An 11,263-nucleotide genomic window follows, 5' to 3' on the forward strand; every position below is an offset into this window, starting at 1 on the left:
GCCTATTGTTGACATTGTAGAGAAATTCTAAGACAGAAATTCTGAAAGAAACCATTTTCTTTCTTAATCTCCTTTTGTGCTATTTTGTTTTTTATTGTTTTCCTTTCTGCTAGACACTCAGCCGGAGTTGTACCATCCAATGAAAAAAGGTTGGTTTGTCAAAGATGTTCCCTTTAAGACCTTCATTCCTTTTCACTTCCCCAGTGTGTTGGAAGTTTCATTTTCTGTTTCATGCCATCATCTGATCTTTTCCATCTCATTTCTTCAGCCATGGCTGTGAGTAGAGCCAGAGTAGTACTTTCATGTGAGCTGGGCCACCTTTCCTACACTCAGAATCTAGTTTCAGTGGTATTGGTTACTGAATGACCATCTTAAAGCTTTCCTTCTGAAGGGGATGCTTCGAGTAACCCAAACAGATGTTTTCCTGAATCATTTTAACCTGGGTAGGTCTTTAAAAATAGATACAGAGTTGGTTGTTGAGTTCTAGAAAATTTAAGAATGTGCATAATTTACATCAGTTGGAGAGATTTGTATTTGTTTGGGTTTGCTTTTTTTCCCCTTACTCCTCTTTCTTTCTTTGCTATTCTATCCAAATCTTTTCCCCTTCTATTTAACTGTCTCTGCCCTCTGTCACTTGTCTTATGTCCCTGAGTTGTAGCATTTCTCAAATGTGAGAAGCTGATAGGTGGAGACAGGTTAACAGACCCTTGCTCTAATGAGTTTACAGTTTTTGAAGATAGTTCAGGAAAGCAGTGTGCTGAATGCCTTACATCCCCAGTCTTGTTTAATGGTTTGGACCTCCCTATAGGGCATGATTTTGAGCTCTGTTTTCTAGATTAGGCAATTTGAAGACGTCTCTGAGATTGCATGACTTGCAAGTCACGAACATAAGAAGTGGAAGACATGGGGTCTGAACCCAGTCTTTGCTCAGTGCTGGTGGTTTCTGTTGCCTAGGTTCCCAGTCTAAATTGTTGAATCCCCTGGGTGGTTGGGCAGTCAACTCTTTGAAGTCACTGAGAATTAAAGCAAACATTTCATGTTTTTTATGAGCCCACTCTTTTGACTTTGACAGTCTGATTATGGATAGACCAAGCAGTGATCCCTGGCTGAGAATTTGGTATTCTGATTTATACCACAATTCATTCTCAGAACATAAAAGTGATTCGAATCTTCTGAAAATGCTTTACTATGTTCTACTGGGGTGTGTCTCTTTTTGGAGATCACTGTGCTAACATTCCTTTCAACAGCACATCTTAGATGTTTATAGATAAAAATGAATTTTCTAGATGCTTAACTGGCTTTTGTCTTTGTACTTAAACTGTTATGAGTTGCAACAATTTAACTATTAACTTTTGGTCTCTTGAAGTCACTTGTTTATGCATTTTATAAAACCAAAGTGGTTTTGGTTAGTATTTACAAAACATGTGGGTTATATCAACAAAAAAGTATTAAAACAGTGTGGATTGATGGCAGGTCTTTATGCGATTTGGTTCAGAACCACATCATTTTCAAATTGGATTCTGCCCGTACAAAATTCTGAGGAGAGAGAACAAGTTAGAATGAGCTGAGAATTTGATTTGCTGGGCTTGGTCCTTGCTGAGGCAACTCCCTTCTTTTTTCTCAATAGTTGAGGTACAGTATTATTTCAAGTGAAAGGTTTAGAAAAAAGTAATTATTTATAGCTGCTGTGTTATATAATAGTTAATGAATTCACTAGCCTGCAAGTTCAGCAGACGAGGTAGATGTTATTAATTGCTCCTATTGCTCTGTGTTAAGAATGATTCTTTGTAAGCTAGAAAGCTTTGCATTGTTGCCAGGAGCTGTGACTCATATCTGTAATCCCAGCTACTTGGGAGACTGAAGGAGGATCGTAATTTTGAGGCCAACTTTGGCAACTTAGTAAGAGCCTCTCAAAATAAAATTTTAAAAAAAGAGGGGAGTGGACCGGAGGTCGTAACTCGGTGTTAAAATGTTCTCGGGTTCCATCCCTAGTACCACCCAAAAACAAAAAACCCCTTTGTTTTGTGACTAGACTTAGTATCATTGCCTGCCTTTGACAAGCCCAAGAATAGCAGCATAGTGCATAAATTAATATTGGAATTTTATTCACTTGCAGGGAGTTACTGTTGAATGTTGAGTATGCTGTCAGGTCGATCTGTTTATAATAAGGTTCAAATAAATCCTAGATGTATATAGAACTATAGGTATTATTAATAAGAAATTTGTGATAACTAGAAATTATGAGCTTTGGAGCTATATAAAGAGGTTACCCCTCTTTCTGCCTCCCTGTGTCTCTGCTGGGTACAGTTATGCTACTTATTTGGATGCTATCATTTCAAGTGCCATGCATGGGTGACATTGACTCAGCAATATCTGACTTTGGAAAGAGAAGTGTTGCTATTCTTGCTCTTTGTAGGGAAAGGCACCTTCCCACCCAAGTGTTAGAATTCTGTTCCTGTTCATTCTGTACCTATCATTTAGGATGTGACCTTCTAGGATCTAGATTCTGAGAAGGATACAACCAGTGGGAGACACAGAAGGAGATTGATAATTACAAAATGTGTGGTTTTAAGTGCTATAACCTGGGTATATCCTGGGTATATCCAAGAGGAGCTGAAGCTTAAAGGACAAATAGTACAGCTTGAGGTGTCTTGGAGGATATTTGAAACAGAAAGAACTACCCATGGAGTAAACTGTCATGCACAAGGCAAATGCAGACCATTGCTGAGTGATGATCCTTTGTCCACGTGGAAGATCCTGGGTGCTGAAGAATCACGTGGTTGGGATAGCAATGTCACATATGAGGGTGCTGCATGTTTGCTTGAATGCCTTCATACTCCACTTTTATCTGTCTTTAAATATTCTCCCTGAAGGCTCTTTATTTCCATTTTTTCCCAAGTGGAGGACAAGTAAGCATTCTGTCCTCCTCCATTATACCCATTGGTCTTTGGAAAATACTTCTGTCATTCATCCTTGTAGAGCACAGTGCATCCTCAAACATGGGAACATAGTGGCATATTGAGTCAGTGGTGGGGGAGGCACCTGGTGAGGGACTTCCTGGCCTTCAGGCAGGAGTTTGCTGCTTCTGTGATATTGGCCCAAGGTGGGCCTCCTGGAAACTCAGCTGTGGTCTCTCCCCATGCAGGGTCTGGAGTAGGAGAGCAAGACGGGGGACTGATTGGTGCAGAAGAGAAAGTGATAAACAGTAAGAATAAAGTGGATGAAAATATGGTGAGCCCATTCTTTCTTCTGCCCAGCACATTTCCTTTATTTATTTATTTATTTATTATTTATTTATTTATTTATTTTGTGGTTCTGGGGATCGAACCCAGGGCCTTGTGCTTGTGAGGCAAGCACTCTACCAACTGAGCTATATCCCCAGCCCCACATTTCCTTTTGAGACTCAGTAAAGTGAGTTGCCTGATGTTAGCACTTCAGTTGCATGTTCATATGCCCAGTTTCCGTACAGTAGGAGATGGGAGCTCCAGCTATACTCCTAAATTAATTGTGTCATTTAGCATCTGCAGATGAGAAGGACTAATAAAGTCTTTTACTACAGTTTATCTCTTGCTCTACAGTAGGAAAATAACATTTGCAACTAAAGATATGCAAACACTAGAAGCCATATTCAAGGGAGTTACAATTTAATAACTTGAAAGAATAAAAGTGGGCTTAGTTTTTATACTGCAGAGAGTTTATATCCCTTTATATTCTTTTGGTGTTGTCTCTCACTTAGGTTTCTGGATTATTTTCAATTAAGTTTGATAATTAAACTTGGCTTCTTAGTAGTCTTTCTTGAGACATGTATCCACAATAGTTCCCTAATGAGAAATTCAAGTGGTCAGGTGTGGTGGCACAGGCCTGCAATCCTCATGGCTCTGGAGGCTAAGGCAGGAGGATTGCAGGTTCAAAGCCAGCCTCAACCAACTTAGCAAGGTCTGTAGCAACTTAGCAAGACCCTGTCTCAAATAAAAAATAAGGACTGGGGTTGTTTTTTGGTGGTTAAGCACCCCTGGATTCATTCTTTGGTCTCCCTCATCCAATTAAAAACAAAAAAAAGAAAAAGAAAAGAAAAGAAAAATGGACCAACTCCCACACAGAAAATTTGTATCCCCACTTGCATTGAGGGTGTTGTGACAGACTAACTGGTTAGTAGGTGTCAAATACTTGTCTGCTTCCTACACCAAATGGAGTAGAAAAGAAGCACTGATACTTAAAATGAATGTCCCTCGTACCCACTTGCTAGTTGCTGACCTTTTCATGACTATTTCAGGTCATTGATGAAACTTTGGATGTTAAGGAAATGATTTTCAATGCCGAGAGAGTTGGAGGCCTTGAGGAAGAGCCGGTATGTGTTTAGCTCCAGAATCTAATGCCAGATTTCATGTCACTGTTGGCTATTTCCAACCTTCTCAGTTCAAGTAGAGGGGGCTTGTGTTTTAAGTAAACCAGGGCCCTCATACTTTAGGCAAGAAAACTAAAATAAAAATCTCTATGGAGATTGGAAAAGAAGGCATTCTCCTCATATGGACCATGAACTGCAAGTAAGATTTTGCTCGACTCCCTTGGGTTTTAGAAACCCAACTTTAAAGGCCCATGGCCCTCCTTGAATAACTTTTCTCATGGTTTTCAGGTGTCACTAGACTTTGTTCCCTGTCTTCTTTATTTTAGGAATCTGTGGGACCTCTGCGGGAAGACTTTAGTCTAAGCAGCAGTGCTCTTATTGGCTTGCTGGTCATTGCAGTGGCCATTGCTACAGTAATTGTTATCAGCCTGGTGATGCTGAGGAAGAGACAATATGGCACCATCAGCCATGGAATTGTGGAGGTGAGAAGCCGAACTTTGTTCTGCCTTGGCCCAAGTGGATGAAGGTTTGCTCTCTGCTGTCCACCTTGGGATTAGAGTATTTCCTTAGTTGTTGTTCTTTTTTTTTTTTTTTTTAAACTGGGGATTGAACCCATGGGTGCTTAATCATCGAGCTGCATCTCCAGCCCTTTTTATTTTGAGATGTGTTAGGTATTTAATGATCAAGGACGGCCACTCTTTTTTTTTTTTTTTTTTTTTTTTTTTTATGCTGCTGGGAATAGAACCCAGAGCCTAACACGTTTGATGAATGCTTTATTGTGGAACTACACCCTGAGAACTACTTTTCTTTTTTTAGTGGGAGGAAAACCAAAAAAGCAACAGAAAATTGAGAAAGAGCCAAAGCAGGCCATTTCTGTTCTGTCTTCTGATTTGTGTTTGGAACTGTTTGCCTCTCATTTTTTTAATGGATGTGGGAAATGTGCAGCATCTCTTGATTCTAGAATATAAATACAACAAGGAATATAATGTACCCTGAAAAATGAGTTGTTGATTTTTGGGCCGGGTGAGGGAGAGTGTTGGATTGTCCCCTGGGCTTTGTACATGCTAGGAGCTACACCCCCAGCCTAAAAATGAATTCAGATGCAAGTCTCAGTAGTATTATCTCCTGTTGGAGCCTGGCCCAGCTGTGGAGTTTCATAACTGAAAAAGACTAGAGACCATCTGACTCTACTCCTTATTTTATAGCTGAGTGTGATGTGACTCTCCTCCACTATTCCCACATAGTTAAATAGCAGAAACTGAGACTTGCTTGGCACTGTGGAAATTCAGTAGGCAGTTTGGACTAAACTTTCAGGACTCTAGTCCTGAAAAAAGTATTACCTCTTCCACCCCCTTTTCTCCTCTTCCTGCATCCTTATCACCAGCTCTCCTTCGATCTTTCCAGTGGAAACAAGATGCTGGGTTGCTTTTGGTCCCCAGGGTATTTTGTAGCAAATAGCTCTGGTCTCCTGAGACCCTGCACAGGCCTCTTTCAATATATTGTAATGACCTGTACCCTTTTCTTCCAGGTTGACCCAATGCTCACCCCAGAAGAGCGTCACCTGAACAAGATGCAGAACCATGGTTATGAAAACCCAACCTACAAATATCTGGAGCAGATGCAGATTTAAGTAGCAGGAAGCATGTGGCACCCTGGATGGAAGGGTGGTGCAGGTGGGCCAGAAGAGGTCCAGTGTTTTGGACTGACTGCTGACCCCCAGTTGCTGCCAGAAGGTCTCAGCTTACATCCTGACCTCCTGGATTGTTTAAGACTATAAAGTACTACTGTAGAATTGCAATTTCCATTCTTTTAAATGGGTGAAAATGTTAATATAACAATATATGATATATAAACCTTAAGTAAAATGAAAAAAGATCTATTACAGATACCTGATGGATGTAGTTTTCTTTTTTAAATTAATTGAAAATTCCACTTCTATTGTATGGTCTCACACATGCTCTATATAAATGGAAATTGTTGATTTTCAATGATAAGCTGTATATGCAGACTGTTTGTTCCAATTACATTGTGTAAGTCAACTCATTCACTGTCCTGATTTTTATTATTTAAAAAAAAAATAAAAGCAGTATTCCCTTTTTTTAAACTTTCAGAAAGTTGCTGAGAAACTTAGTGGAATAGGGAATTGCAATTGACCATGGAAGCACATCATGATGACCTTGCTAAATGATTCTGAAGGGCCAGTCTGCTGGAAACCCAGTGCTTGCAGTGCTGGGTGGGTGCCTTGGTGTCTTCATTACCAGCTGTGTCACCAAGGAGGTGGAGGGTCAAAGCATTTTCGTTTCCATGTCTTTCAGCAAGCCTAACGCATACAGATGGGGGTGTCCACTGCTGCTTTCCTTCTAAATCCAGTTCTTCCACAGCAACTAGCCTGTAGTTTATATGTGAAATTGTTTCTCTGTTGTTCACATGCTGTAGTTTTTTACTATCCACTTCCCCTTCAGAAGTACGTCCTCTTTGGATGTCTCCCTCCAAGGCACTGACCCTTGGCCCTCCTTTTGTACCTTAACTTCTGCCCCCTCTCCTGTCACTCAGAGAAGACACCATAAGCAGATGGCTAGGGTCCCAGGAGAGAGCACAGGGAATGTTTATGTGAAAAGAATGTTCCGGGTTGTGTACAAAACTGGATCTGTAGACACTGTGGAAAGCTTTGAAGATTTTTGTTTCTTTCACATGAGTCTTTGTAATGCTTGTATAGTTCATGTTGATGCTCACAGCTTTTTCTTTATCCTTTTTTCATTTGAAGGTTCTGGTAACCTGTGGTGTATTTTTTTCTTCTTCTATTTTTCTGTGACTTTTTGTTTTCCTTCCTCCCTTTTGACCTTACCCATTTCTCTTCCCACTATGCACAGATAAAACTTCACCTACAGACTCCTTAATATGATCTGTGGAGAATGTACAGAGTTTAAACACATCAATAAATACTTTAACTTCCACTGAGACTCCTTGTTTTATTGACCCTGCAGGGCATTGATCTGTGATGATGGTTTTACCCCTCCTGCCTCCAGAAATGATGGATATCTTCTTTCTGTGAAGGATTACTGGGGCTGCACCACAGAGAGTGAAATAAGCCAACTGAAAGCAAGTCTTGAGTCCTGAGCTTAAATTTCATCTCGCATTCAAAAAATAAGGAAAATCTGCCTAGAACATTGTCTGGCAAAGTTTGACTACCAGTACTATTAGTGGCAGACTTTTGTCTTAATGATAGTAAAACAATGAATAGGGCTTATGGCTAAATTTTCAAAGAAATGTTTGTAGCCTCCATTTCTGAATGTCTCAAATAACCTGCCAGCAGGAGGCCCTAGTTAGTTGAAGGGGGTGTTATTGCCACTAAGATTCCCCCCCTCCCCCATACTGGAAATGGAATGCAGGGACACTTTGCCACTGTTCTACATTGCCAGCTTTTTTTTTTCTTTTTTTTTTTTTTGAAACGGACTTGCTAAGTTTCTTAGTGCCACCTTAATTAAGTTGCTGAGGCTGGCCTCAAACTTGCGAACCTCCTGTCTTAGCCTCCCAGGTCACTGGAACTACAGGCATGCACCACCAATGCCTGTCATCACGAAGCCTTTTTAATGCTTTGCTACTCTGGAAAGTAAATTTCAGGGACTGATTTTCTGAATTACCACCCCAGTTTAATATAATTTAAATATCTGGAGCAGTTTTCAAGGTCATATTGCATGCATCTGCATTTAAGTGTATACAAACATATATATGCTCTTTCCTAGAATAGCATTTTATGAGCCTCTTACCAAAAAAGAACATTGGGTTGAGCCACTGAACGCATTGGTTCTCCATAGCAATCACTTCCCATCATTTTTCCCTCCTGCCTCGGTCTCTTAGATGCTGCCAAGAAAGACGTGAAGGAGGCATCTCTTTATTTTTGAAGCCGATTGCCAGTGTGCTTTAAAGAAGGTCGTCACTTGATCTAGTATCAGCCAGGAGATGGTTCTAGCATTCCTGATCTGATTCCAAATGCAGAAGACCAGCTTCATTCTTTTTTTAGTGTCTGCCATCTGCTTGCTGCTTTACAGGCAGTGTCTAGTTTAATCATCTTAACATTTGGAGGTGTAATACTCCTGTGTCACAGCAAGCTGAGGTTTTCCAAACCCAGCTCTGAGTTTTTCCTCCACTGTATGTTAGTCCTGGAAAATGGGTTCTTAAGTTTGCTCCAGAAGTGGGTCTCTGTCTACTGGTAGTAAACCAGCTGGTCAACTCTCAGGACTTTTATCCACTACCAGCATTCATGTTGACTATCCACCTCAGAGAACTTCAGAGATGGTGAAATTGCAAATTTCCACTTAAACATCCAGACAGGTCAGGGACAGCTGGGGATAGATCAGAATGTAGGAGTCCCAGCAGTAAAGTCCACCTGTCTCCTTCACCATGGACATAATTGCTTTGCACTCAGCCAGGTAAGAATTCATTGAATCAAATTCTCCTTATCCACAGTCGAGGTAGATTGATGTGTTAGCCACATAGAGGTTAAGTTTAAGTTTTATAAGGAAACACCCAAAGAAATACAAGTCAGGAACTACACGTAGACCTCACCCTAGACTGACTCCACTCTACTCCCTGGTATCATAGCCCCCTCATGTGTACAGAGAGAAACTTACTCATCTGGTTTCTGCCTTGGTGACTCAGCTTTGACCTCAGGGGAATGTGGCCCTACCCACCTGCCCTCAGCCTCAGGTGCTGGCAACTGACTTGGGTGCAAAGTCCTCCTACCTGCCTGCCTGCTCTCAGCAGCTAAGATCTGAGCCAGCCCAGGTGTCTGGATGATCTGATCTGGTTTCAGTTGCTGTGACAACTGAAAATAAGAGTATCATAATAAGGAGACAGATTAGGACATGTGAGTCCCTAAGATTGGAGAGGCAGTGGCAGAAGCCACTGTTAGCATCAGGCTCTTTTTCCTGCACCAAAAAGCAAAGTGGTCCCTAAATGAATATGCTATAATGAATCTCATGTATAACCACAAGGCACTAATTTTTAAAATGTAAGTAGGTCAGCTGAGGAAAGGAAAGGGGAGGGAGGAAAGAGAGGGCAAGGGTAGTAGGGATTTAATAGAGCAAACTATACTCCATGCATTTATAATTATATCAAATCCTGATGTTATGTATAACTATTATGAACCAATAAAAAATAAACAGAAACCAGCATCTTGCCTTGTTACCTATGAAGTAGGGGATGTCATGTCTATTCTGTCCCCTGAGGGTACTTCACTTCTGCAGGCCTTAACATAGGCTTTGTAAGTGTAGCCCTACTGTGGAACAGCCTAGGTATTCAGAGAATGAACAGAAGAAATTGTTTTTTTCCCTAGAACTTTGAAATGGAGCGTCATGACTTGAGGAATCTGTGAGTGCTGTGCTCATGATAACCCAAGTCAGTTGAACTAAAAATGTGGAAGTCAGTACCTTTTTCTGACTTTCATCTATGACACATTTTGGTTATGTGCCACGTTTCTGTGTGGTGATTTGAAAGTCATGTACATGTGCTATCATAAATAGAAACTTGGAAAGTCTAAAAGAAATTTTTCCAATTTTATTTCATAAGGGTGCAAAGACTTTTGGGTTTCAGAAACCACTGTTGGTTTTAGAGTGAGCAGAGTGATTGCTTGCTTTTGCTCTTGTACTGGTGAGTGCACTTGTGCACTCTAGTTCTATAGTTCATTCAGATTTCCATTTTCTGTCCAAGATTATGACATTGTATTTATATGTGCCTCTAGCCTCTTGACTGGGGCAATTTCTCAGACTGGTTTTTATCGTCTACAATTTGAGTAGTACTAGTCAGATGTTTTGTAGAATGTCTCACTGTTGGGATGTGTCTGATGTTTCTCATAAGACCCTGGGGTTGTGATTTATTGGGAGTAAAATCACAGAGGTGAAGATGTTCATATTAGATCAAGAATACACACTCTGAGTGAGAGGAAGCTTGGGACATTGGCAGGTTGCTGTCCTTGGGGCTTGGATTAGAATCCTCCGGTCCAACCCGTGAGAGCAAAACAAAACATACTCTGTGCCTGCGCACCAAGATCATGCATCTGACTGAGTACATGGAGTTTCCCATTACAGGCGCTGCTACTAAGAATAGGAGAACCTAGATCCCTCAAATCCAATGCCACCACCTAACCAAACACAGGCTCCACATCAGCCCTTTGCATTGTCTATGGTCAGAGAGAAGGCATTCATTCCACAAGCAGATTCAGAGAAAAGTGTTTATCCTTCTGAACAGAGTTCTGGAACGTGATGTTAGAGGGTAGAAGTGGAAGGATGAGGATATTAGATATGTATGATATCTTTAGAATTCACAATCAACAACGAACAGACGTGGAAGGAGATTTTGAAGTGGGAAGCCCTTTATGCTGTGGTGTGTCCTTGTGCTCCATCATTGATCTGATTTGGAGGGAAAGCAAAAGACTATTCACCAAGGGCAAGAATTCATTCCTGGATGGGGTATGAAGTGCCCATCGACAGGCACAATTGGATCACCAACCTTGTGGCACAGAAGTTAAATACATGATAGTTACTACAATGGTGGCCAAGGTCAACAAGGACTACCAGTTCACCATCCTGGACATCCGCCTACCTTGGACTCCCTTTCAGCAGTATGGGACAGAATGAAAGTTGCTTGATGGTGCTGGACATCATAACCAATGTTTTGTTTGTGATGCAAGTATAAACTTTTTTTCTGAGAGATACATTAAACTATTTTTCCCAAACTGAATTGCACTTGTGATGTAACAGGCTCTTCAGGTGGGTAACCATGCTTCATCCTTCACTTAGCCAAGGACCCCTGCTCCATTCAGCTTTGAGCTGCTTTTGCCTTGCAGTTTATAGCATATCATTTTAAGTTTTCTTCCCATTGGTTTCAGTGGGAAGCAGTCCTCAGTTTGTCCTTTAACTG

General features: G+C 40.9%; 1 protein-coding gene and 1 pseudogene across 4 annotated transcripts in view; both read left to right on the forward strand.

The window, feature by feature from the left end:
• Window positions 1-7,299, forward strand: part of Aplp2 (amyloid beta precursor like protein 2) — a 63,051-nt gene extending 55,752 nt beyond the window's left edge. For 2 of the 4 annotated variants that reach the window (XM_047516571.1, XM_047516569.1), the window contains 5 exons: window positions 114-149; window positions 3,146-3,231; window positions 4,274-4,348; window positions 4,672-4,827; window positions 5,874-7,299. In XM_047516571.1, coding sequence (XP_047372527.1) covers window positions 114-149; window positions 3,146-3,231; window positions 4,274-4,348; window positions 4,672-4,827; window positions 5,874-5,975 — 455 coding nt within the window. In that variant the 3' untranslated portion in view covers window positions 5,976-7,299. The remainder of the gene's footprint in view (window positions 1-113; window positions 150-3,145; window positions 3,232-4,273; window positions 4,349-4,671; window positions 4,828-5,873) is intronic. The other 2 variants (XM_047516570.1, XM_047516572.1) reach the window with 1 other exon arrangement.
• Window positions 7,300-9,552: 2,253 nt separating this feature from the next.
• On the forward strand, window positions 9,553-11,009 carry LOC124959712 (holocytochrome c-type synthase-like; annotated as a pseudogene).
• The last annotated feature ends 254 nt before the right edge of the window (window positions 11,010-11,263 follow it).

The sequence above is a fragment of the Sciurus carolinensis genome, chromosome 11 (assembly GCF_902686445.1).
Source record: "Sciurus carolinensis chromosome 11, mSciCar1.2, whole genome shotgun sequence".
NCBI classification, from domain to species: Eukaryota; Metazoa; Chordata; class Mammalia; order Rodentia; family Sciuridae; genus Sciurus; species Sciurus carolinensis.